Source organism: Coenobita brevimanus, chromosome 24, assembly GCF_032717465.1.
Source record: "Coenobita brevimanus isolate Jiangsu-jjx chromosome 24, ASM3271746v2, whole genome shotgun sequence".
In the NCBI taxonomy this organism is placed as follows: domain Eukaryota; kingdom Metazoa; phylum Arthropoda; class Malacostraca; order Decapoda; family Coenobitidae; genus Coenobita; species Coenobita brevimanus.
Window position 1 is genome coordinate 14,303,328 of NC_136977.1, and position 27,775 is coordinate 14,331,102.

General features: G+C 42.5%; 1 protein-coding gene and 1 non-coding gene across 6 annotated transcripts in view; both read right to left on the reverse strand.

Moving 5' to 3' along the window:
- Positions 1-706: 706 nt before the first annotated feature.
- Khc-73 (Kinesin heavy chain 73) overlaps positions 707-27,775 on the reverse strand; it is a 1,251,394-nt gene continuing 1,224,325 nt past the window's right edge. For all 5 annotated transcript variants that reach the window (XM_080267622.1, XM_080267621.1, XM_080267623.1 and 2 more), the window contains one exon: positions 707-2,244. In XM_080267622.1, coding sequence (XP_080123748.1) covers positions 2,144-2,244 — 101 coding nt within the window. In that variant the 3' untranslated portion in view covers positions 707-2,143. The remainder of the gene's footprint in view (positions 2,245-27,775) is intronic.
- On the reverse strand, positions 25,564-25,682 carry LOC145393598 (5S ribosomal RNA). The gene has a single exon (XR_013896206.1). It is a non-coding gene; the product is annotated as a 5S ribosomal RNA (ribosomal RNA).

Consider the following 27,775-nt stretch of genomic DNA (forward strand, 5'->3'; position numbering starts at 1 on the left):
GTGTGTGTGTGCATGTATTTTTGCATGTATATTTGTTTGCATGCATGTGCATCCTAGATTTACACATCACCCACACATGGAGTATCACAGGAATCACCTAGGCATTGACTGGTGTCACCTTGGACTTAGGTGGAGTATTATGCAGATTCACTTAGAAATTGTCTGGGGTCACCAAGGATTATCCAGCGTCATTCAGTGATTTGTCCAGCACCACCCAGGATTTGTCTGGTCACCTGGGGATTGTTCAGTCACCTAGGAAATATGTGGCGTCACATACAGGTAGTTGTCCGGAGTTAGCCAGAAATTATCCAGTGTCACTTAAGCGACCCAACGTTGCTTAACTTCGCTGATCGGACGGGAAGTGGTGTACTCAACGTGGTAAGCAACGTTGGGTCTGGTTAGTACTTGGATGGGTGACCACCTGGGAACACCAGATGCTGTTGGCATCCCTACGTGTCAAGTGGGGTTGGTGGAGGATTAGTGCCCCTCCCTGTAAAACAATTAACTCTAAGCCGTTGGCCAGCCCGTTTAGGATACATGGCGTCTGGCAATGAATGAATGAAAAAATTACTTTTGAAAAAGAAGACTCATTAATAAAAATGTTTATTCTGAATTATAGAATCTGATTTATGACAGTTTGTTACAGTTTAGATTTTTTATCAATTATGAGTTTTTGTAAACAAAATAATATTAGCTACAATAAATAAGCACATAATAAACTTAGTAAAATCAAACTGTATATATTTCTGTGCTAATAAAATTTATTGTCTTCAAACAGTTTTTCTGTATGTTGTCCTATATTTGCATTTGAATTTGTTTTGTTAAATACTCTATGGTTTATTGAAAGTGTCTGATTAAATGAGATCAAGAACTGCAAGCCACAATGACACTAAACAAAAGGGGTATATTTACCTGGTTCTCTGCCAATTTCAATTCTCACAACTTGTGCAACTCGTTCCCTGAAATTAATCCAAGAATTACAGCCTTAACTTTTTCAAATATGGAGGAATTTTATGCTGCAATCATTTACTGTATTTATGTATACAGACATACAGCATACATGACCTGTATATCACAACAAAATGAAAGTAATTATACATACAGGTATTAAAATCAGTAACATTTACAGCATTCCTATAATTACAGAAAGTACTATACATATATATATTTATGTATGTATGTATATATGTATATATATATATATATATATATATATATTTATAAATGTCACTATTTACTATAAATAAGATCACAATTATGCTGACATAGAAATAACTGTACAACTAAAAAATTATGGCAACAAAATGACTAAAAAACATCTTGTCTTAAATGTAATATATACAATTCCAGTATTTTTGTAGACAATACCAGTTTAGTCCTGATCCTGACAAAATTTTATTCATTTGCAAGGTATTCAGTCATTGAAATGGAATTCTAGGCTAGACAGTAAGATTTTGTTAAGTGACATTTTCAGCCCTGATCTAGTGTTCCATGACTTTCAAAATGTACTTAACAAGACAATCTCAACACACAAAGCAGTTTCAGTGCTACTGTAAAAACATTTACAAGTAAACAATACTTGTTCTCTTCATTCACACACCATGCATATTGCTACAACACAATAACTTTAAGTATAAAATATCATCACCTCTGTTCTGGCCATGAAAACTTTGATTTTTTTTTTTTTTAAGTGATATGAATGACACTAAATTTTCTTTGGGCCTAACAGCTGTATTGTAGAGTTTCTACATTAAAGGTTTAAATATTTATATAAATAAATACAAAATATTTATCTTGTTAAAATACAAATAATTGTTACAATCAGTCCATCATAGCATGTTTACATCTGGAAGCAAGGTAAGTACAGTCTATATCTACCATAGACGAGGCTCTCACAATGGAGGGATAACAGGGACGTGTTTGCGGGATGAATCTTGATGGAAGTTTGAGGCTGCTCACAGCCTTGTGCACTTGTCTTCATACCTTGGCTTTTGTCCTGAACATATTACTGACCATACCAGTCACAAATCATGGGGAAATAAGTATAAACTACACTATGTTTATTTGGTATACACCAACTGGGGATTTTCTTTCTTTGCACCCTGTCAGTAGCAGGCTACTGTTTATTGCAAGTGTTCATAATTCATTTCCTATTGCGTGAAACAGTTGACTTTGAGCGGTCGGAAACAGAAGACAGGCCTTCAGCACGGCTTTTAGATCGTCTCATACTGTTCAGTCCATCACCTGAAACAAAGATTTAACTTTATTTTCTGTTACAATAAAATTCCAAGCAGAGGAATATGCACTAGCATCACTAAACACCTCTCCAAGTCAGAAAATCAAGTGAAAAGCACTAAGTGGCATACTGGTACTGACTTTGTTATCCAGCATCTTCACAGCTGGAAGGACCCAGACACTGGCTATCTGAAAATGTCACCTGCACTCTTAATATTTGAGGTCTGTCGAAAAACAAACCAAACTTTTTAAATAGTACACCAACTAGCCAGCATAACATGACTGCGATGGGAACATTGTGTAACGGGAACTTTGAGCTTTAGTCTAACACCAGCCACATCATGCCAGGTCACTTAGTCAACTAGGTACATGCACTGAGTTAACACAAGCTACAGCATGCCATGTCACTTAGTTAACAGGTTACACGCACTTGAATGAGGGATGTGTTTAGTGCACTTGGCAAATTTTTTTCTATCTTTTCCATCATCTGAAATCAGTGACCTCTCTGGGTGTATTTCAACTCTGGGAACAAAGGAAAGTACACAGCAGCCAAATCCAGAGAGTATGGCAGCTGGGGGATGATAGCCTTCTCATGCTTCACCAAAAAGTTATGGATGAGCAATGCATGAGCAAGTGCATTGTCATGGTGCAGCAGCCAGGTTTTATTTGTCCACTCCTCAGGCCACATCCATCACACTGCCTCCCTCAAACAGTTCAGGATGCCCAAGTAATACTCTTTATTGATTGTCTAACCATGTGGAACAAACTCATAATGAATGATGCCCTTCCAACAAAAATAAAAGACATTCAACATCATCTTCACAATTGAGGCTACAATTTGCTTTTTTTTGGTCATGGTGACAATGTTCCAACCCACTGCAATGACTGCCTTTTTGCTTTGTCATCATAGTCATACGCCCACACTTCATCACCTATTATGACATTTTTCGGAAAGTTTTCAACAACAATCAAACAGCTCCTCCTCACTGCAATGACTGCCTTTTTGCTTTGTAATCATAGTCATATGCCCACACTTCATCATCTGTTATGACATTTTTCAGAAAGTTTTCAACAACAATCAAACAGCTCCTGACTGACTGTGACATGGTTCTGTTTTTGCTCACTTGTCTCCTGATGTGGCACAAATTTTGCAGCAACAAGATGCATCTTCAGTTTTTCAGTTAAAATCGTATGTACAAGCTTTTACAGATGCCTACTTCTTCGGAAACTTTATGGACACTCAGGTGACAATTTTCATAGATTTCAGCATGCACTTTCTCAGTGTGATTGTCGTCTTGATGTGGAATGCCATCCACATATAGTATGGGATCGTCTTCAGTGGATGTTCTTCTTAATTTGAACTGCTGGAACTATTTGTGAAATTGTGTTCAGCTCAAACAGTCCTCTCCATAAGTCTGCTGCAACATCTGAAAAGTCTTAGCAAAAGTTTTTCCAAATTTGATACAATTTTGTGCAAACACATTGCTCTTCAAGATACTTCATTGTTCAGCTTGCAACAAATCACCAAGTGCACTAAACACAAATCCACTCAAGTGCTTGTATCTCAGTGACTAAATGACATGGCGTGATGTGGCTAGTGTTAGACTAAAGGTCAGTCGCTGCTACATAGCTCTCCCGTCACCATTAAACTATGCCAGCTAGTTGGTGTGCTATTTAAAAGTTCGGTTTCTTTTTTGGACAGACTTCATGGACATAGTCTTGGTTCACTGGTTATTGTTTTCAATGCTAATCCTACTTTGCTTGTTTACAAAGATTTCAGCTACAGTAGTGTCATTTTTTTTTTTTTTTTAATCTTGATTTTATAAAGTCAGTCAGGGAGTGAAAGATAAAAATGGTAGGTTACTAATGGAGAAGGGAGAAAAAGTGGGCAGATGGAGAGAACACTTTAAGGAATTGTTGATAATAGAGAATGAAAGTAGTGCGAGTACAAGTGGCTGGGGAGTGGCTGGGAGACGGAGGGATGTGAAAAGCGAGGAAGAAATCAGTAGGATGAAAGTTAGCAAGCAATGAAGAAAGTCAAAATGGGAAAAGCCCCAGGAACTGATATAGTGTATGGTGAAATGCTGAAGCATGGGGGAGAGATAGTAGTAGAATGGATGTGGATGATGTGCAGATTGACCTGGGAGTAAGGTAGAGTCCAAGAGGATTGAAAGTCAGGCATAATTATTCCCCTGTACAAAGGAAAAAGGAAAAAAGAATTGTCTGGTAATCATAGGGGCATTTGTCTTTTGGTGTAACAGGAAAAGTATATGGTAGGATACTATTGACAGCGTTAGGGAAATAACAGAGGAATTAGTTGGAGAAGAACAGGGAGGTTTTAGGAAGGGAAGAGGTCGTGTAGATCAGATATTCATTCTTAGGTCTTTAGTGGAAAACTTTCTAGAGAAGGTAAAGAAGTTGTATGCAACCTTCATGGATGTGGAGAAAGCATATGACAGGGTGGATAGACAAGGACTGTGGAAAGTATTAACATTATATGGTGTAAATGAGAAGTTCATGAATGCCATGAAGAGTATGTATGAGGGTGCTAAGGCTGCAGTGTGTGTGGGTAGTGAACACAGTGAATTTTTCTATTAGAAAGTTGGATTGAAACAGGGATGTGTCATGTCTCCATGGTTGTTCAATCTGTAGTAGTAGTAGCAGTAGTAGTAACTGTTCCCTAGGCAGTCTGGCCGAACAGCCCTGAGTCCCTAAGGAAGGCCATGGCCAAGACCACGGTTTCCCGCAGAGCTCTCAAGGAGTGTATGTTGTGTTGTTGGCGCAGGTGATTGGGTGCAATGCAGTCTTCCATAATGTGCTTAATGGTATGGGGTGCTGTGTTGCATCCTGGACAGGCATCAGCAATGGAGTCATCAAGCCTCTTCTGATAGCTCAATAGGGCTGGATGATGCCCATATCTCAGCCCGGCCAGGTGGATTGTCCTCAAGAGGGATAGGATTTAGAAGGGTAGATATCAGGAGCTCAAGCATGCAGCAGTGTGTTGTCTTTAAGTGACTGAATGGAGCGGTGAGTGATATGAGTATGGATATGTTTCTGGAAGCTGGTTTGAGGTAGGCGAGGGGGGAGAGATGACATTATTTGTGTATGATATCGTGTGCTGGGTGTTGTTCTTATGTTCCTTGGCGTGTGTGGATGTGCTGCCAAATAGTGTAGTGGATGGTGTGGGTTTGTGAAGGCTGCAGCCAGAATTTTGTGTTCCTCTCAATGTCCAGATGATCTCTGACTTTGAGGACTTTGGTTTCTTGGTGTAGGTGGTCTGTGGATGTAGTAGCTGTACAGCCTGTGATTATTTTTAGGGCCTTGTTCTGTATGGTCTGTGGGGTGCTGTAGTGTGTTTTGTGAGGTTAGAAGCCCAGGCAGGGCTTGCATAATTCATCAACGAATGTACATATTGTTTGTATACTGTGATGTTGTTTTCTTTGGTGTGTCCAAATGTTGTGTGGGCAAGTGACCTTAAGGCGTTGAGTCTCAGTGTTAATTTATCTTTAACCCCTTAACCGCGGGATGTCACTTTCGTGATGCTCGGGAGCAAGGGATCATACCGTGGGGCGTCACTTTTGTGATTCTGTGTTATTTTGAATTCGCCCGGGCTTTCAAGTGGTGGCTTGTATCATCTATCAGTACTATCAGTGTCCAGCTATACTCAATTCTGCTAATGTCACCTGTACTCCCATCCACTGTTGACAGTTTAGCCATTTTTCTCCTGTCCTTGACTCCCCCCCTCCTTACCTCCCCCCCATTACCCTCTCCTCCCACCTGACCAGATGCGCTGTGCTACACAAATACTGGACGGATTTTTCCACTCATTTTATCCATTGAAATGTGCCCTTTGCCCTATTCTTATACAAAATAATATATAAAAGAAAGAGAAAAGGTAATTGATACTGCCATATATCTGGGATGGGCTAATTAACACCTGGCAACACCTCACGTGCACTCGTTCACTAATTTTCCCTGTTTATTTCCCCTTGAAATATGTCATATGACCTGTTCTCATAATAAAAATATATATAAGAAAGGAAGGGAGAAGCCTAAGTGATATTTACATTCACCTGGAACTACCCAAATTATTATGTATTGTCTAGATTTCCTGCCAATCATTTCATAGCGTATATATTAGCAGCTGTCACCACGCTGACACTGGCAGCCCTTGACTGCCCCTAGGCAACAGCATTCAGTTTACTGTCGTCTTTCAAGGTGAAACCACGTCGGATTCGCGCCTGTCCAATTCCGCCGCTTTTTAGCCCCATGCAAAGGCCCCTGTGACCTCTACCCCTACTAAACCTCATGTGGAAAGGGGTAAAGGGCTAAGTGATTGCTGTGGAATGTGAACAGGCTAATTTATCAATGATAATGATGGACAGTGACTACGATCTTTCTGGTGACTAAAACAGTGCAAGTGGAAATGTAAATAATGTGTAAATAATGTGCAAACAGCAAGTGAAAGCAATGAATGTAAATATAACTGAACAGTGGAAAATAGTTCTATAAGTTACTGCAAGTGACAGTGCATAACACAGTGTAAATAAAATAGAAATGTAAATAATGTAAATGAAAGAGAATGTAAATAGAAATGTAAATAAGTAGTAATATAAGAATACGAGTATACAGTGGGGCACCAATTTTCGCGCCTAATTGGGTCCAAAAATAATGCGCGAAAGTGGAATTAGCGAAAATTGGGGCATTGTCTTTATGGCAAAAAGGCTAATTGGTTCCCGGTTATCCTAAAGTAACATCAGATTTTCATTTTCACTTGCAATACAATACATCAAATCACTATTGTACATTGCACTGTGAGATACAAACAATAAAAACTGTACAGTACACATTATATGAGGAGAAACATACCACAGAGACCAGGTTGAAGTGTTTAATGGATGTTGGGGGTAAGTATCCGAGGCGCGTGGCGGGCTTATTTAGCCACGTCAGAGGTATTGGCGCCACCTCTTGCTGCCTCGCTACCACCATGCTGTTTCCTTATACTACGCACTGTCGATTCTGGGATGATAAATATACGGCAGATTTCACTGTTTTTTGCGCCCTTGTCCATGTGCTCAACTATCTTCCTTTTCATTTCATTATTATACTGTACTGCCGTTTCTTCACTCCAACACGATACTCTCTTTTAGCCTTGGCCTTTCCTCCCGACTTTGAATGTCCCGGCCACTTTTTATCACCACCACTGCCTCCCGGCCCTCCCTCCACACCACCAGGCTCTCCCCCCACACCACCAGGCCCTTTCCCCACACTACCAGGTATAGTAGAGGCCATTGAACCGTGAGAATCCAATGCTCGTACACAATGGCGGGAATGGGTGGACAGAGTGTTGACATGACGTCATTCAAGATGGCGGTGGGTTGCGGGCGGGCGGTGCAGGAAATTCAAAGTTCAAAATATTGTCCCAAACCCAAAATTTGTGCGCGAAAATCAATTTTTTTAAGCGAAAGTGGAAGTTAGGGAATATTTGGTGCATGCCGCGAAAGTGGATTCCGCGAATCCTGCTGTAGCGAAAGTTGGTGCACTACTGTATATACTAGGAGTTATGAAAGTGAAAGTTTCACTCTAGCATGTATGAATACTGGGAGTAATGAAAGTGAAAGTGACAGATTTGCTCTCTATGCTAGTATACAGGACGAGAAAGTGAATGCCTGGAGTGAAAATAAAGTACTAGTACTGAAAGAAACTTATAGATAAAGATTGTATATATGAATAAGTGTAATAAAGTACTAGGAATATAAAGTGTCAGTGTGTTTATAAATAACAAATGACAGCTCCACTTCAGAATACCATCGGGGAACCAGCACGGGAGGAAAGCTCATATGCACTCGTAATTTACATTGCTTTCACAGTGTTTTTTTTTTTTAATATGGATTCCAAACTACTTGAAATTCATAGAATAGTGTTTGTAGTTATAATATCAGGCAGTGGTAACCATATTACGGGGTATCGGGAAGTGTAAAGTGGAGACTTCATTACCCAACTTCAGAAGTCTCCACAAGTCCTAAGGTAGATGACAAAGGCTCAACAAACATCCCAGGGGAAAGCTGAAGGTAGGTGCCATAAGCATAAATAATTTTAATATTCTAGGACTAATAACTGATTTCTGGCAAATGTTTTTAAAAAGGCAGTCAGAGCACGAATATCCTCTAGAGACGCGCAAGGAGCGCAAAAACAACCCCGCGGTGTAGGCAGGGATATATAGAGAGTTTTTAGGGCCTGGGGGGCTAGGTTCATTGTGGGGCCCCCCCTCCAGGAGGGAAGGCCCCACAAAGAACCTAGCACCCCTGATTCTAAAAACTTTTCTAATATCTCAGCCGGGATTGTTGGGTTATATATATATATATACAGTATGTATATATATATATAACACAAAAGCTTATGAATTTTAAGGCTTTTGGGGGCCCCCCTCAACTGGGGGCCTGGGGTGCAGTTTCAAACAGCCCCCCCCCTGCCTCCCCTCAGGTACGCCACTGGGTGTAGGGGTTAATGTTTGTGATGCGTTGTTTAAATGGTGTATGTTACACCAATTATTTTGTGTGTGTGTGTGTGTGGGGAGGGGGGGGGAGTGTTATTTATGGTGAAGTGTGGAATGTGACTTTGTTCTGCTGTCCAGTTTGTGAGAAGGGTCACTGTAGATTTGGCTGGGTCTACTTTGAGCCTGTTTGTGGTGAACCATTCATGTAATGTGTTGAGGTAAGGTTGGAGGATGTGTGCGGCTGTGTTTGCATTTAGGTGTGTACATGTTAGTGTTATGTCATCCGCATAGGAAGCTATGTGTATCTGTGGTGTGTGGGGTATGGGTATGTCGTACATGTATAGGTTAAAGAGAGAAGAGGACAAAACAGATCCTTGAGGGACGCCGTCTGTGAAGTTTCTGATGTTCAATGACTGACTGGTAAATATTACATGTGCACATCTGCATGCTAAATAATTTGCCAGCCATCTTTTTGTGTTATTGTGCATGTTTGTGTTGAATATTTTGTTTGTGAGGTTGTGATGGGGGATGGCATCAAAAGCTTTGCTAATGTCTAGTGTTCAATCTGTATATGGGTGGGGTTATAAAAGAAACACAAAGTAGGGAAGTGGATGGCGGAGTGGCCCGAATGAGAGAGGGCATTGTTTGGAAACTCCCTGTACTGTTGTTTGCAGATGATACTGTGTTGTTAAGTGAAGATGAAGGGGAGCTGCAAGGCTAGGTGGATGAGTTTGGGAAAGTGTGTAAGAAACGGAATCTAAAGGTGAATGTAGGGAAGAGTAAGTCTTCAACAGAAGTCTATAACTTAGAAAAGAAGTCAGTGAATGTGCAGTGAGGTTGGATGAGGAAGAAATGGAAAATGTGAGTGCATTTAAGTACTTGGGTTGTATGATGAGTAAGGATAAATGTTTGGAAGGTGAAGTGCTTGAAAGGGTACAGCAAGGAAGAAGGGTTGCTGGTCCTTCTAAACAGTGTTAAGAAACAGGGAAGTGAGCATGGAAGTGAAAAAGTTACTGCATGAAAGTACTGTGATACCAACTTTAACATATGAAAATGAAGCTTGGACCTTGTTGGAGGAATACTAGTCAAGAGTGAGGGCAGTGGAAATGAGTTATTTGACAGGAGCATGTGGAGTCACATGGGGAGACTGACAAACGAAGAAGTGAAGGTGCGTTCTGGTGTGGATGTGGATGTGATAGGACCCATTAGGAGAAACACACTGAGGTGGTCTGGCCATGTGGAGAGGACAGAGAGTGAGAGACTGATGAGGAGAGTGTGTGTAAGTGAGATGGAGAGGTGGAGAGGGAGGGTGAGGCCAAGGATGAGATGAAGGGATGAAGTGGAGAGGTATATGAGACAGGGCTGTGAGCTGGAAACAGGGCAGTGAAATGGTGGGGGACAGGGTGACATGGAGGCGATTTGTTTGTGGCCACCCTGTACAGGATTAAGGCATCTCACAATAGATAGACAGAGAGATTTTATAGAAAAGATTTTCTAGAAATGCCATTAACCTGTCCTATTGCTCTGGTACAGCCTGTGGACCCTCCAAAGAAGAGTCGTCTGTGGCACTTTGGAGCTGAGGGTTGGGAGGCCCTCAGGCAGTACTTCTTTGATTTTCCCTGGAATGCTTATTGCTTCCATGGCTAGGAGCCATCTGAGTGTGCCTTGCGCATTACGTAGGTTATCCTCTCGGGCATGGAAGCATACATTCCTTTCTCATATCCTTTGACTAATGCAAGAAAGCCTTGGTTTAATTACGCTTGTTCTATTGCTGTCCAAAACAAGAAGAGGGTCTATAAAAGGTACTGGAGCCAACCCACCCCTGAAACACATCTTTTATACGTTTCTGCCCGGAATCGTGCTAAGCCTGTTCTTCGCTCTACTAAAAATAATTTAATCCGTACTAAATGCTCTCAACTCTCCAACTCGAATTCTTCCCACTCCTTCTGACACCTTCCCAAAAGCCTTTCTAACAACTTTACCTCATCATCCTTCCCTCCTCTTTTCTACTCTGATGGCTCTGTAGCTATTTCTTCTACTGATAAAGCAGATCTCTTCGCTCAGACTTTCTCCTCCAATTCCACCTTAGACGATTCTGGTGCTGTTCCTCCATCACTTACCCCACTGACTTCCTCATGGCTGTCATTAAAATTTCTTCAGCTGATGTATTTTCTGCCATCACAGGCCTCAATACTAATAAGGCATATGGGCCTGATGGAGTCCTTCCTGTTGTTCTCAAGAACTGTGCTTCTGTGCTTACACCCTGCCTAGGCAAACTCTTCCGCCTTTGTCCATCAACTTGTACCTTTCCTTCTTGTTGGACGTTTGCTCTCATTCAGCCAGTCCCAAAGAAGGGTGACCAATCCCAACCCTCTAACTTTAACATCCTGTATCTCAAAAGTTTTCGAGTTACTTCTTAACAGAAAAATTTTAAAGCATCTTTCCTATCACAAAGTTCTTTCTGATCGTCAGTATGGGTTCCGTAAGGGAGGCTCCATTGCCGATCTTCTCACCAACATTTCAGACTCCTGGTCATCCTCCTTTTGGGACTTGGGCAAAAGCTTTGCCATTGCACTTGACATCTCACAGGCTTTCGATTGAGTCTGGCACAAATCTTTAATTTCCAAACTGCCCTCTTACGGTTTCTATCCTTCTATCTGTGCCTTCATCTCTAGCTTTCTTTCTGGTCGTTCTATAGTCGCTGTTGTAGACGGCCATCGTTCTTCTCCCAGATCTATTACCAGTGGTGTTCCTCAGGGCTCTCTCCTATCACCGACACTCTTCCTTTTATTCGTCAATGACCTTCCACTGTACATCTAACCCTATCCACTCATACGCTGATGACTCCACCCTTCATCTTTCCATTCGGTTCCCGCAACGTCCATCTCAGCCGATACTTCAGCAGACAAGGGATGAGGCTATGAAACACCTAATGTCTGACGTGGCTTGTATCTCTGACTGGGGTAAAAATAATCTGGTTGTTTTTAATGCATCAAAGACTCAGTTCTTACACCTATCAACCCGACAAAATCTTCCACGGATATACCCACTAATGTTTAATAATATTCAGCTTAATCCTGCATCATCCTTGAACATGCTTGGGGTTTCATTTACTCGAGACTTATCCTGGACAGATCATATTACATCTCTTGTAAAATCTGCTTCCAAGAGATTAGGTGTGCTAAGCCGACTCCATTCCTTCTTTACCCCTGCACAATTGTTGACTCTAAACAGGGGTATAATCTGCCCCTGTGTGAAGTACAACTCTCATGTGTGGGGTGGCTCCCCACATACAGGTCTTCTCAATAGGGTGGAGTCAAAGGCTTTTCATCTCATTAACTCTCCTCCTCTTACTGACTCCCTTCAACCTCTGTCTTTTTGCTGCACTGTTGCATCTTTATCTCTTTTCTATTGCTGCTTCAATGGTCACTGCTCCTCTGAATTGTCTGCATGCATTCCTCCACCTCAACGACGAGCACGTAGCACCCGTCTAGCAGCAAACTCTCATCCCTTTTCTGTCCAACTCTCTAAAGCAAGAGTTAACCATTACTCCTAGTCCTTCATTTATGCAACAGGTCAACTCTGGAACTGTTTCCCTCTGTCTGTATTTCCAGCTTCCTATGATCTCCAGTCTTTCAAACGCAGTGTGTCCAGGCATCTCGAAATGATCTGATCTTGAATTTGGCTTTCTCTTGTATTTTGTTTTTCTCTTGGAAGGAACAATTTTGCAGGCTCGCGGCCTTGGGTTCCTTCCTCACATAAAAAAAAAAAAACACTCCATCCACTCGTACATTCCCCACTTTGCCATTCGTGACTCCAATCAAAAACAATCTCTCGCTCCTCTCAATCTTGTCCATACATGTCTCTACACTTGCCCAAAACTCATGTTTCACTCTTGCTACTCGGTCCTCTGTTTGCGCATACGCACATACAATCGCCCACGCTTGTATATCTACTTTCATCCTCAACCATACAATCCTTGCACCCACTGTTCCATACTCTCTTATATTCATCTAAATGGTTTGACCACAATTGTGCTAGAGTAACAGAATGTAAAACAATAGCCTACAACACTTATAGACCAAAACTAAGGAAGCCTTTAACTATTATAGAAATATCAGAAACTATGCCAAAACTATTATCAATCATTCTTAATCAAACTTTTTTCATAGACAAGCTAACAAACTACTAAACAACCCAAATGATAACAAAATATTCTGGTCTACCCTTAATTCATTCAAATCTAACTTCACTACCATCTCTTCCATTCCACCATTACAGTCCCCCAGTGGAAATCTAGTAAGTGACCCACGGAAATGCCAACCTTCTTGTTGATGTTTTTTCAACAAACTCAACCCTAATTACAGAAGATCACAATATTCCTGCACTTGATTCTGATTCCCTCAAATACCCCTTTTCAAGATTCACACAAGATGCATACAAGCTGTATTACAGAATCTCTCAGTAGACAAAGCTACTGGTCTGGATGAAATTCCTTCAACAGTACTTAAAAATTGCTCCCCAGTGTTAGCTCCCATACTGGCAAAATTTTCCTCTTATGCATCTGTACTTCAAGTTTTCCAGCCTCTTTGAAAGTAGCAAATATCCTTCCTGATCCTAAAAAGGGGGCCACTTCTGCTCCATCAAACTACAAACCAACTGCTATAACTTCCATTCTCAGTAAATTTTTTGAGACACTAAAAAACAAACACATAGTCAAGCACTTAGAAATCATTAAATTAATCAATGATCAGCAGTATGGACTTAGACCAAAATGTTCAACTGTAGACATTCTTTGACTTCTTACCCATCAGATTAACAAAACAATAGAACAACATGGTGAAACACACACAACAGTACTTGATATTTCAAAAGCATTTGACAAAGTATGGCACCAGGCCATATTGTCTAAGATGTCACACTATGGCCTTGCACCACCGGTTCCTTTAATTTCCTCTTCCCTTCATAACAGAAAAATACAGGTCATGGTAGATGGAATTTATTCCCAGTGTCATTCCATAAATGCTGGTGTACCTCAGGGATCAGTTTTGGCCACAACCCTCTTTCTCATTCGTATAAATGACCTATCTGTCACTCACAACCCAATACACTCTTATGCTGATGGCTTGACACTGCATAGTTCTTTCACATTTAGTACCTCCTTTACATAATCTGATCTTATGAATTCTCAAATAAACACAGCAATTTCTCTGAACCAGGACCTTTCTAAAATTAATCAATGGAGACAAACAAATATGGTTTCATTTAACGCTCAGAAAACTAATTACAGTAGGAACCCACAGTGCGCGAGTTCAGAGTACATGATCCTCATCGTGCGCGAGGACCTTTTTTTTTTTTTTTTTTTTTCATGTATTTTTTATTAGTATGCGAACTGAACTCGTTGTAAACGAGACGGGCAGCGAGGAGTGGCCCAAATCCAGGGTTACCCTGAGCACGCGACACTGCCACCCCAAGAAGCACCAACCACCAGTGATGGTGAGTGGGTACTTGTCTATGAACCATTTCCTGGGGAGGATCAAGAGGATGATACAGTGTCTGAGGTGTCAGAAACAGACTTTGAAGGGTTTATGAACAAAGTGAGTGCATTAGCTAGTGAAAGTGTCGAAAGTACTGGTGACTAGAGTGGTGAGGAAGGTGGTGTGTCAAGTGGTGCAGGAGTTGTATGCTAGGGTTCCAAGACAATTCGCTGTCAGACAATTCCCTGTCAAAACATAGACGATTCCCCATCAGTATACTTATTATTAATTAATCAATACTTTAATAACTATATTTCAGGGGGATCCATAAAAGTCAATGTTAATAGCATAGGCTTTGGATATTATTTACTAGTTGCACCTTTAGTCATATGACTTAAGGTGCAACTAATAATTAATATCCAAAACCTATGCTATTGAACATAGACTTTGATGGTTATGAAAGTATTGATTATTTAATAATAAGTAAACTGTATTTATGGAATAATGGGGAATGGTCCAGGGTGCGAACTGTCCTAAAGGGGAATCGTCCGTGTTTTGACGGGGAATTGTGTGATGGCGAATTGATGGCGAATTCTCTCCTGCACCACTCGACACACCACCTTCCTCACCACTCTCGTCACCAGCACTTTCAACACTTTCACTAGCTAATGCACTCACTTCGTTCATAAACCCTTCAAAGTCTATTTCTGACACCTCAGACACTGTATCATCCTCTTGATCCTCCCCAGGAAATGGCTCATAGACAAGTCTCCACTCTCCATCACTGGTGGTTTAATTAACTTGTTTCTTCCTCGCTGTAGTCACCTTTGAATTATTGTAGCGTCACCCATAGTTGTCTTCATTAATGACAGTGAATTGTCTTGTTATTGTTGTGACGGCGAATTAACTTGATGCTGAACTGTCCCAAAACTAAGTGGTGCAGGAGACAATTCGCCTGTTGTCTTCTTGGGTTAAGGTAAGCAGCCATATTCTTGTCGGTTTAGTTAAACCATATCCTTGTTGACTTAGTAAAGCCATAATCTTGTTGGTTTATTTTATCTTAGGTAATATGTCTTAGATAGTTTCCCTGTACAGTACAATACTTAGGCCTGAAAGGAGTCTCAAGGGTTGCCCATGACGGGGGGTGCTGCCCATATGTATTTTTTCCCGTAAGTTTATGTATTCAGAAAACGCGAATTCCTAGTACGCGGCATCCTTTGCCGCCCATATACTCGCGTACTGCGGGTACATACTGTACAATGATTTCTCCAATTGAAAGAATCCCTCAGTCTCCCACATATTTTTAAATGATGTCAATATTCCCATATCCACTACAATTGATATCCTAGGTGTCACACTAAACACCAACCTAAGCTGGACAGCTTATGTTAAATCGCTTGCTAAAAATGCTTAAAAAAAATTGGGACTTCTGTACAGAGTTCATGAATTCGTCACTGACGAGCAGTTGGTCACAATATACAAAACTCATGTGCGTTCTCCGATCGAATACTGTTCACCACTGTGAAGTGGTTGCACTGAAGCAGTTGGACAAAATTCATAATAATGCCATAAGATTAATCAATAACCCTGCCATTACGCAGGACCTTCCTCCATTATCAGCACGTAGAGATGTTGCATATTTAGCATTGCTTTACTGATATTTTTACCGTAAGTGCTCTGACAAACTTGCTTCAATTGCACCTCCCCTTCACATTTTCTCCTGAAATACTCGGGCAGTTGGGAGCGCCCATGAACTTACACTCTCTCCCCTGCAAAGCAGAACCTCTGCTTATCAAAACTCAGTTATCCCCAGAACTACTACTCTCTGGAATTCACTTCCTGGGAGCTGCTTCCCACAAACAATTAATCCACTTTTTTTCTCCTCTCTCCATTCCTTCCTTCCTCTTCTGTCTTTCTTTACTTCATACTTTCCTCGTCCTTCTGCCTAAGGGTGACTTTACACTCTCTCTTTTGTCTTTCCTTCATTCTTTCCTCTTCCTTCTGCCTATGGGTGACTCTACACTGAGTGACAAGCCGAATGGTTTCCTGTACACCAGGAAACCATTTACTATGCTGGGTGGTAACCATAAAACCAAATTATGGCGCCTGGTGGTTTAGTGGGTAATTACAGCACTCCAATCGGATTGAGCCAGTGAAGGTTTATATCCAAGGGATGGTTGGGGTTATTGCTTATATAACGCCACTCAGGGATGAGTGAGGCTGGTCACTCTCATCTTAAATGTCAGGACCAAATTGCCTAGCCCCGGGCATCTACGCTCCTCATGAGGCAACGTAGAATTGGATGATGGATGGATGGATGGATTATTTAAATCCAGTTGTTATAAATATTTTATGAATGAAGGATGCCTTTAGGCACATGGACTTGTTTTTTATTTCCTTTGTTTTTCCTTCCTCCATTCATTGTCTCTTAAAAAAAGGAAGAAAAAAGAAAAAACCATCAGGTGCTAAAAAGGGATGCCTTCACATGGTAGCACTGATATACTGTACATCATGCCCGGTATGTGATGGATGAGCATGCTGTCAAATGACAGAACAATAAAAAATTAATTATACCCAAGTTTATGGTTAATGACTGTAGAATTCACTTATTCAATAATTGTGGTGACTGCATACGACAATCCTATGCAAATGTGGTGTCGTTCCCACAAACTGACAGTAAGACATTTGAGTCAAGATGGCTGTGCAGTATTTATAAGCACAGAATTCCAATCTGAGGCCTCTGTGCACAGTTCATGCTTCATGCCATCGTGTCACTCTTGTCCACTTGCTGAAGTGTCCCACAGCTATCCTCACCCATGCATTCCCCGTGTTACTGAAGACATAAGTCTGACATGTGTAAGGCCATCAAATCACCATCACTATCCCCAAATAACAGTGCAAGTGTGCAGGTAATAGTTCAGTGTGCGATTTTGAAGTGGAGTGGAGACACTCATCATCCACTCACTGAGTGTAGTGATACTCTACTCCAGGGGACTCTACACTAAGTGACAGGCCAAATGATTTCTGGTGAGCCAGGACATCATTTAATATGCTAGGTGATAACCTTATAACCAACCAATATGTGTTTCCTATGTGTCAACAAGTGGGTTGGCAGAGGGTCAGTGCTCCTCCCCAGAAAATAACTAACTAAATAGACAAACAAAATGCCACAGACCAGGACTGACTAAAAGGTGAAGAGCAAGGACCATGCAAACGACACGGTGCAGATTTCAATGTGGAATGTGATGCGTGAGAACGATGAGGTGAAAGAGACAGTGATTGTCCAGGTGCTTCAGGGTACAAAAGTGGACATATGTGGACTGACTAGAGACTAAATGGATAGGTGAGAGTGTGACAGAGGGGAAGTAAGTTGGGAATATGTGCAGAAATAGGTGAGAATAAGAGGGCAATGGAGAGTGTATATATTGTTGTGTGCATGAGATGGAAGGAGAATATAGGAGAGTATGGGTCAATTGGTTCAAGGATTATTTGGGTAAGACTGAAAGTAGGAATACAAGCATGGGCAATAGTGTGTGTATATGTACCTACGAAAGACCGTGTGAGCAGGGTAAAAGAAGAGTTCTGGGCAAATGTAGAGGCATGCATTGAGAGGTTTGCAAGGAGAGAGTGTTACTGATTGGAGATATGAACGGAAAGGTAGGGAATGTGAAAATGGATGGACCAGTTGGTGAGCGGGGTGTGCCTGCAGAAGTGGATGAGAATGGTAGTGCTCTAGTGGACATTTATGCAGAGATGGGGTTGGTGAAAGCTAGTACCTTCTTTAGGCACAAAACAATCTACTGGTATACGTGGCGAGCGATGAGAAGGGTGAATGGTGAACTGAATGAACAGAAGGCAATGACTGATTATGTATGTGTGGATGAGAGAATGAGAAGGTAGGTACTACATGAGAGCATAGAGGTGGATGAGTGAATTTTCTGACCACCACTTGGTGATGGTGAAAGCCAAGGTATAAATGCAACTGATGAATAGAAAGAGAAGGGCAAGAGGAAGTATCCATATAAAGAGGGGGTGGGAAGGTTGCAGGAAGTTGAAAAAAGGGCAGAGTACAGGAAAGAAATGGAGGAGCGACTGGGTAAGTACATATGATTTGGGCCAGATGGGGGAGGTGGAAGGTGTGTGCATGGTCACTGAAGAAATCTGTGCGGCACGTGAGGTGGTGTATGGGGTGAAGATTAAAGGAAGTGCAAGGAACAGCAAGATGGAATGAAGAGGTGAAACAAGCTGTGGCATAAAAGAAGAAACCATATAGTAAGTGGATAGGAAGCAGAATCATGGAGAAAGTTGAGACAGAATAGTGAGTTATATGTAGAGATGAAGAGTGAGATGAAAAGATTAGGAAGTGAGAGTAAGAAGACAGTAGATGAGGAATTTGAAAGGATTTTAAGTATAAAGTGGAGGGAATATAAGAAAATGTTCTGGGAGGAGGTAAAGAGAGTTACACAGGGTGATAAAGTAGCTGAGGAGTAAAAGATAATGGTAGATTGATAGTGGAGAAGGGGGAAAAAGTGAGCAGATGGAGAGAACATTTCAAGGAATTGTTAACAAATAAGAATGAAAGTAATGCATGTATAAGTGGCTGGGAAATGGCTGGGAGACAGGGAGATGAGAAGGCAGGAAGAGATCAGTAAGATGGAAGTAGTGGAAGCAATGAAGAAAGTCTAAATGGGGAAAGACCCAGGAATTCATGAAGTGTGTGGTGAATTGCTGAAGCATGGGGGAACAATGGTGGTAGAATGGATATGGAAGATGAGTAGACTGGCCTGGGAAGTAGGCAGTCTCAGAGGATTGGGAGTCAGGTATAAATGTACCTCTGTACAAAGGCAATGGGGAAAAAGAAGTATGTGGTGGGGTACTTGTCTTCTTAATGTACTAGGAAAAGTATACGGTAGGATACTTAATGACAGAGCTAGGGAAATAACTGGGGAATTAGTTGGAGAAGAACAGGAAGGTTTTAGGATGGGATGAGGTTGTGTGGATCAGATCTCCACCCTAAGGTCTTCAGTTGACAAATTTCTACAGAAGGAAAAGAAATATGCAGCCTTCGTGGATTTGGAGAAAACATATGATGGAATGGATTGACAAGGAATGTGGAAAACATTAAGAATATATAGAGTAAATGGGAAGCTGTTGAATACCCTGAAGAGTTTGTATGAGGGCACCAAGGCAGCAATGCATGTGGATGGTTAGCAGAGTGAATTTTTCTATCTGAATATTAGACTGAAACAGGGATATGTCATGTCTCCATGGCTGTTCAATCTGTATATGGATGGGGTTGTAAAAGATATACAATGTAGGGTAGTGAATGTTGGAGTGACCTTAATAAGAGAGGACAATGCTTGGAAACATCCTGTTCTGTTGCTTGCAGATGATAATGTACTGTTAAGTGAAGATGAAGGGGATCTGCAAGGTTCGGTGAATGAATTTGGGAGAGTGCGTAAGAAACGGAATCTAAAGGTAAATGGAGGGACGAGTAAAGTTTTAGTTTTCAAAAGAAATGAAGTCACTGAATGCACAGTGAGGTTGGATGATCAGGAAATGGAAAATGTGAGTGCACTGAAGTACCTGGGTAGTGATGAGTATGGATGGAAGTTTAGAGGATGAAGTGCTTATAAAGGGTTCAGCAGGGAAAAAGGGTTGCTAGTTTTTTTTAAAGTAGTGATAAAAAACAGAGAAGTAAGCATGGAAGTAAAAAAGTCACTGCATGACGATACAGTATTATGTATGGAAGCGAAGCTTGGATCTTGTTGGAAGGACACAAGTCAAGAGTGAAAGCAGTGGAAATGAGTTACTTAAGAGAAGCATGTGAAGTTACATCAAGGGACAAACTGACAAATGAGGAAGTGAAGGAATGTTGTGATGAGGAAGCGATAAAAAGCATTAGGAGAAACACATTAAGGTGGTTTGACCCTGTGGAGAGGATGGAGAGCGAGAGACAAATGTGGAGAGAGTATGTGAGTGAGATGGAAGGGGGGAGATGAAGGGGGAGACTGAGGATGATATGGAGGGATGGAGTGGAGAGGTATACGAGAGAGGGAGATGTGAGGTGGGGGGAGGGCAGTGAAATGGCGGGGGACATGGTGACATGGAAGCAAATTGTGGCTACCCCTTATGTGATTATGGAGTTTGGCTATAGACAGACAACTTTTTGTGTTAAATACTGAAGGTAAGGCATGGCCTTTTTCTGGTGTGAAATTGGATATAGTGAAATGCCATAAGGCCTTGCCCCTTTGCTCTTTCCATTGCTCCTTACCTCTTCCTGAGGTCCTCAAGTGATCATTCAGGTCTACAGCTGTCCACCAGCTGAGAAGGGGAACCCTTGGTGGCAACTTGGACCAGCCTAGGACATATTTCAGGTAGGTGGCAGAAATGCTTTTTGAAATTTTGGGTTGTGTGGTCCTTGGCCCCCTCTACATTCACTGAACCCTCATTTAATCACCCTCAGCTTGTGATTTCTCAGTATGTGATCCATTTTCACTTGATGCAGTTCCATCACATACCAGGGTGTGACTGTAACAAGGCAGTTGCTTCTGCTGCAGCCACCATGTGGTCAACATCTCTAGTCTTCTGAGAAGCAGACCACCCAGTCTCCTCTGCACCATGCCAACCCGTTCATTTATGAATGCTACCACAGCGACTCAGAAACTATGGTTTCCCCTAGACCTCTTCCCCACCCACCAACTTCTCAGGGAATTTTAGCTGATTCAGCTGGATGGTGGGTTATAGATTTATAATGACAGATGACACACAGCAGGACATCTCTGCTCACTGTTCTGAAGTCAAGACTCCAAACCTCAGGAAGGTTGGCAAGTCATGAGTTGAGGAAGAGGAGGAGAAGTATACAGTCAAGGGGGAAAAGAACCTGAAGCACCTACTCTCACCAGTTCTTCAGTCCTGCCAACCCCACTCAACATCTTTGTTCAGTCTGACAGTGCCTCCAACGAACCCAGACCTTTGCCTGCATACAATCTGCAGTTGCTATAACTCAGTGTGACCAGGCAGCCTTTGACAGAGGAACAAATTGCCTCTCTCTCTCTCTCAGTCCAGCAGTGGAGGTGGAAGCGGAATTCTGTGTAAATGTGGGCCCACTGGGGTATCCTTTCTCTCTCTCTTTCTTTCTCTCTCTCTCTCTCTCCAGTCCAGCAGTGGAGGTGCAAGTGGAATTCTGCATAAATGTGGGCCCACTGGGATACTCTCTCTCTCTCTCTCTCTCTCTGCCTTCAGATCTTTAGACTTGTGATAGCTAGCCACACTTCTGCTAACCTCAAGGCCACCTAGGTATCAAGGTAGACTAAATACCTGCCTTTCCTGCAAAGACAACATCAGTTCCACCCTGACCATCAGAACTGACATTGAAAACCATCCTGCCTCTCCATTACTGCCACCTCCACCCACTTCACCAGCTTCACCAGCACCAGCTTCTGCTACATGACTAGCTAAGAACAACAAATAACCACCAAAAAAAACTGCTGGACCATAAACAACAAGAACCATTTATTGTCACTGCTGTCACTTTCACCAACATCTTCCTACCAGCAAGAACCTGCTAATGTCTAACACTACCAATCCACAATCATCCCACCCCTGCCCACTGCATGTCTCCCAGCTCAAATCCCTTTGAGTAGACAAAAATGAAGACCTCCTGATCTGATGCACCACCAGTTAAGACCTGGTTGACATGATAAATGTAATCACTCACTCCTTGAAAACCAGTGAGTTACCTACACATCAAGAACAACACATCCTTCTGGCTGTTAAATCACATCCCTGTGATGCATCGGTTCCCCACTATATACTTCACAAGTAGACTGTGCCACCAACTCATCTGGGCTTTGCATACAGCCTGGTCCCCTGTATAGAAAGAGAGAATTTTGGAAGAGAGAGAGAGAGAGAGAGAGAGAAAAAAATGATGCCCTGTTACTGCCACCACCACCACACGAATGACAACAACAACAGTCCAATCATCCACCATCCTTCTAGCTGATCCTACCCACTCCTTTCATCTCTCATCTCACCCAACCCTTTTTCTACCCCACACTGAATTTCTAGAGTACTTTTTCTCACTGCCAATACCACCGTTCATAGGGTGTACTGATCCCACCCTGCTCCATCATCCATCTGAGGGGAGAAGCATCTAGATTGGCAGTCTCTAATGTGAGGTGACTGTTCAAGAGAGCTGACACATAAGTACTGTATTCTGAAAGGCCTGGCACAGCATTTAATCTGTGATGGCAAACTGTGCACTGGCAATCTGGTCTTTTATCATCCTACCAAAGGAGAGCTACCTTGCAGTGGTGGTGGGGCTTGAAACATGGTCAGTGGGGTCCCATATTTTGGTTGCCTGGGTGCTTCACTTGGATTGACATCCATCAATCACAAGGACCAAATACTCCCTCGTCACCAGGTAAGGAGGCCAGCTGGTGCTGATGATGTCCCTCTGTCCAGGTCATATTTGGGCAAGTATGTTGCCTCCTCCCCCTCCCCATGTGTTTGCCATGCATGGCATCTCATGATGCTAAAGATACAGGTTGCCTGGTGGTTGTGCAATGCCACATGATGCATCCTGTGACTAGCAACATGCCTCTTTGGTTGCGTGGTCAGGTAAACAGGCCGCTTGGTGAGGCCTGACCAAGTCAGTTGGCTGGTCATTTTTGGACTGGGTCGAGTAGGCACCACACAGCCTGGTACTCTGTTGGTCTGGAGCTGTGTGGTGGTTACTCACTTACAGCATACTCTACCCCTGGGATTTTCTGGTTATTACCTATATGGCTAAATCATCCCCCAACATTGATCCTCATATGCTGTGTGGCCAGGCCCACAAGTCATCTACTGGCTACAGTCCTCCTCCTGTCAACCCCAGGCACTCCAGGGATCTTAAGTCTCCTGTTGATGAATCCTGTAAGTCTACTAGATCCTCAAATGACTTTTTCCCATCCCAGGAGCTACTGGATCTTTTTTAGGGGTTACAAGAGCTTGCAGGATATTCCCACCAATGCAACAAGCATACAGTAGTACCATTTCAACCATATCATGCTCCCTGAAATAGGGGTAAGAGGAGTTCTCCAGGGAGAGGCACCAAGCCCTCTAAGAAAACTTTCAATCCTACCATTGAGACAATTCCTGGAGTCTTTGTGCCAGATGCCTATGAGAAATTCCTTGTCTTGAAGCTGGCTGAAGGTACTTCTCTTAGAGACCAAAGTGTGTTTAAAGTCAAACCATGACTTGGTCAAGGCTTGTGCATCATCCACAAAGGTTGTCTCCAGGCAGATGGATCCCCTTGGTGAAACCAAGGAAGCCAATGAAAGTGTTACCCTCCATGCCATCAAAGGTTTAGCTTCCAAAGAAGTGGTGGTCATCCATCATGCCAACCTGAACCAAACCCAGAGAGTAGTCTTCACCAAAGATTTCTTTAGCCACTTAGAAGAGGATCTCCAAGAGGGAATGGCAAACCAGGGAGTGGTGGAAATTAAAAGAATCAAGAAGGTAAATAGGATCTTGACTGACACACCATCTCTGATATTAATATTTGATCGACTGACATTGCAAAACATCCTTAATGCTGCTTTCTGTCATCTTTGAATATAGGCCTATGTACCAAGGCCAAGATGTTTCTATTCCCATAAGTTTGGGCATGTCAGCTGTCCTATTGGGGAAAATTGTAGGGCCTCCCACAAGTGTGTGTGTCAACTGTGGTGGTGATTATCATGGTGAGACTGACTGCCCAAACCCCTATCTTGTGTGAACTGCTGTCATGCTCATCCAGCTTCATCAACCCAGCGTGACCAGTACAAATTTGAGAATGAGGTCTTATCAGTCCGAACCTGTGAGTGGCTTCCTTTTATGGAGGCAAAGGACAAGGTCAGGGGGCTGTTCATCTGCCCTGGGGTCACCTTTGCTTCTGCCTTGTCACAGTGCCAGGAAGGACAGCAGTGCAACGGCACAAATCCTGTTGCTCCACTTGCCTCTCAAAGCATTAACTTGCTGCAGGAATCCCAGTCAGGGGGAGCCTTTGCAATGGCAACAAGTGGGGGAGACAGTGGCTCCTCCATGGGGAGATCACCTGTGAGTGTAGTTGCCTCTCTATTTCCATGTGCCCTGCACATGGCCAGAACACCGCATTCACAGCCCAGGGAGGGACGTCAATAGCCAGAGGTACCACCTCGTGCAACTAATGAGCCTGACCTTCAAAATGAGAGCTGCTCCTGCCCCTTGTGCCCAGGTTGTGGCTCACCAAAATAATATGGTTGCCCCTGTTAGGGGCAGACTACCAAGTCAAGATTGTCTGAATCACCAGTTACCCCTGCTTTGTCACCTCCTGATGGTAGGTGGCAGCTAGCTGGGAGTGAGAGGATCTCAAACTTCATCAGTAAAATAGAAGCTAGCTGTTGGACACTCTGGATCATCATAAGCATCCACCAACAGTGGCCTCAAACAGAGGGTCAGTCCTCCACCTAGTGAATAATGAGGCTGTCCAAAAGCTGCCTCCAAGCTTACTGCAGAACATTCCTAATCCTACAGTGAAACTGTACAGGCCAAAGACGTAAATGGGAAGAACTTCAACTGCTCGTGGCTGAGACCCATCCAGTCTGTGTTTGTCTGCAGAAGACTTTGCTGGGGGACCACATATTTTTCCTAGCCAGGGGATATGCTGATATATTCTCACCCCCACACCCTGCAGGTGGTCATCACAGTGGCTGTAACATCTTCAACTGTCATGATGTGCTTTTCATATCATTCTCCCAGCAGTCTCCCCTCCAGGCAGTGGCAGTTCAGCTGCACCTAAGGAGGAGATACTCAGTATGTAACACCTATCTCACACCAAATTCCATTGTCCTTCGAGAGGACCTCAATGGATTAGTTCACCAGCTGCTCTGGCTGTTCATTCACCTAGGAGATTTGAATGGAAGGCATCCTTTGTGGGGGAATGTGTATCCAATCCATGAGGTGGTTGGTGGAGGGCTGGGACCACTATGTCCTAAACACAGGAGATCCTACAGATTTACAAGTACAGGTGTTCCCCTACTTCTGATTGAGTTATGTTCCAAGAAAATGATCATAAATGGAATTTATAGTGTCGAAAATATATTTAATAAACCAAACCAATGGAACATCAAAGCTTAGCCAAAATGTGCTTAGAACACTTACATTAGCCTACAGCTGGGCAAAATCATTAACACAAATCCTATTTAATAATAAACTGTTGGATATCCCATGTCATTCATTCATTCATTGCCAGACGCCAGGTATCCCAAACGGGGTGGCCAAGGGCTTAGAGTTAATTGTTTTACAGGGAGGGGCACTAATCCTCCACCAACCCCACTTGACACGTAGGGATGCCAACAGCATCTGGTGTTCCCAGGCGGTCACCCATCCAAGTACTAACCAGACCCAACGTTGCTTAACTTCGCTGATCAGATGGGAAGCGGTGTACTCAACGTGGTATGGCCGTTGGTGTCACAAAGGAAACACAGCATAGAAGAGGTGAAGAACTGAGCTGGGTACAGGTGTAGTAGAGTGCCAGGCCACTCCACCTTACATCACCTTGTCTCCTAGGCACATGATACCATACACAAATACTGTCATCTCTCCTCCCTTGCCCACCTCAGATCAGCTTCCAGAAGCATATCCACACCCAGATCACTCGCTGCTCCATTCAGTCACTTAAAGACAACACACAGCTACATCCACAGCCTCCTGACATCCACCCTTCTGAATCCTATCTCCCTCGCGAGGACAGGGTCCACCTGGCCAGGCTGAGATGTGTGCACCATCCAGCCCTCTTAAGCTATCAGAAGAGGCTGGATGACTCCGTCGCTGATGCCTGTCCAGGATGCAACACAGTACCCCATACTATTAAGCATATTATGGAAGACTGCATTGCACACAATCACCTAAGCCAACAACACAACATACACTCTTTGAGAGCTCTGTGGGAAAGCCTGGTCTTGGCCATGGCCTTCCTAAGGGACTTGGGGATGTTCGGCCAGACTGCCTAGGGAACAACTACGACTACTACTACTTCCCATGTCCTTGTGGCAAATTGCACAAGGCCATTCTCCCTCTTCTATGACTTCATTTAATCTGCATTTACTCTTAAGCCCTTGTGACCCATACCATCTCTCCACTTCCTAAATCTTTCCACCGCCTCGCTTTAATTCTCTGCAATCAACACCTAATCCGGCATACAACATCTCCCACGGGAGCCCATTTCTGAAGTCATGTGAGAGGGCTTCAAGTATCATGATAAACAACATATCCCATGTAATTTACTGAAATACAGTAAAGGTATACAGTGCTCCCTTAACATCCACGGGAGTTAGGTAACAGAGACACCCGCATATGTTAAAAATCCATGGATATCTGCTGTTCCCCTTAAAAACACCCCTTGACCCCCCTTAACCCTTTGGCTGCAGCGGCTGTGACGAAAATGTACTGACTGTGCTCATTGCGGAGAAATAGGAAAAAAATTGTGTGTTTTCAACTCGTGTTTTAACCCACTTACCATTAATCTTGAGAGCTAAAATTTTTGTCAGACAAACATCAATCTTTCTACTATTGTTTGCAACAAACTGCGTGTCCGTAGGCACTCCAAGCATGGAGAACGATTTGAAAGAATACAAGGTGTGTTTTGACTCTGACGCAGGGAGGTGGAAATTTCCACCAAACCACAAGATTTTTTCCATATAAGATAGGGTTACAGCCATGTTACTTCATCATAGTAATTGCAATAATAATAAAAATAAAACACTTCTAGCCAGTCTCCTATGATTTTGTAACGATATTCCAGTGTTTATGTTAGACTTTCGGAAAACAGTAATGATGTGAGGAAAATCATTACAAACGGTGTGCAACCGCAAAAATGTTCGCTAGCAAATGTTTGCTAGTTTAGACCAGCTCATTGAAGGTACATGGAAGAAAATAAATACTCCCAGCCCATCCTAACTTTTCCCCTGATGAATTAATGACATTAATAAATGAAGTGGACAAAAGGAAGAGTGTTATATTTGATTCACTGGAAAATGCCATCCCTAAAACAGCCATGAACCGTGTCTAGGATAATGTTACATTTGCAGTGAACAGTGTCAGCAGAGTTCAACAAGATAAAATGCTTTAGTGAATCCAGCCCCGGTACTGTATCCACCTGTGGATATTTAAAACTGTTTATGTTATATCCATCCGTGGATATTTAAAACTGTGTATGTTAAAAATGCGGATGTTAAAGGATGACTGTACCTCAATATACGATACCTCTAGATGAGATACCCCGGCTTAATGATGGGGGTAGAAATATCACCATACCTTGCCTAACGATGGCCAAACCCTGGTTTAATGATGGGTACTGATTTTTTAAAACCGGTTTTCATGATATTTTAGACTAAAATTGTGTTTAGGTTGATTTATAAACTGTTTTTTGACTTAGATTAATGTGTTCTAGCTATAGGTGGGGAGAACATTGTCATTTTGGGGTATAATTTCATAAGCTTGATTTTTTCCAGGCTTATATTTGACAATTTTCAGATTTTATTTGTTGGTTTTAGTGAGTTAT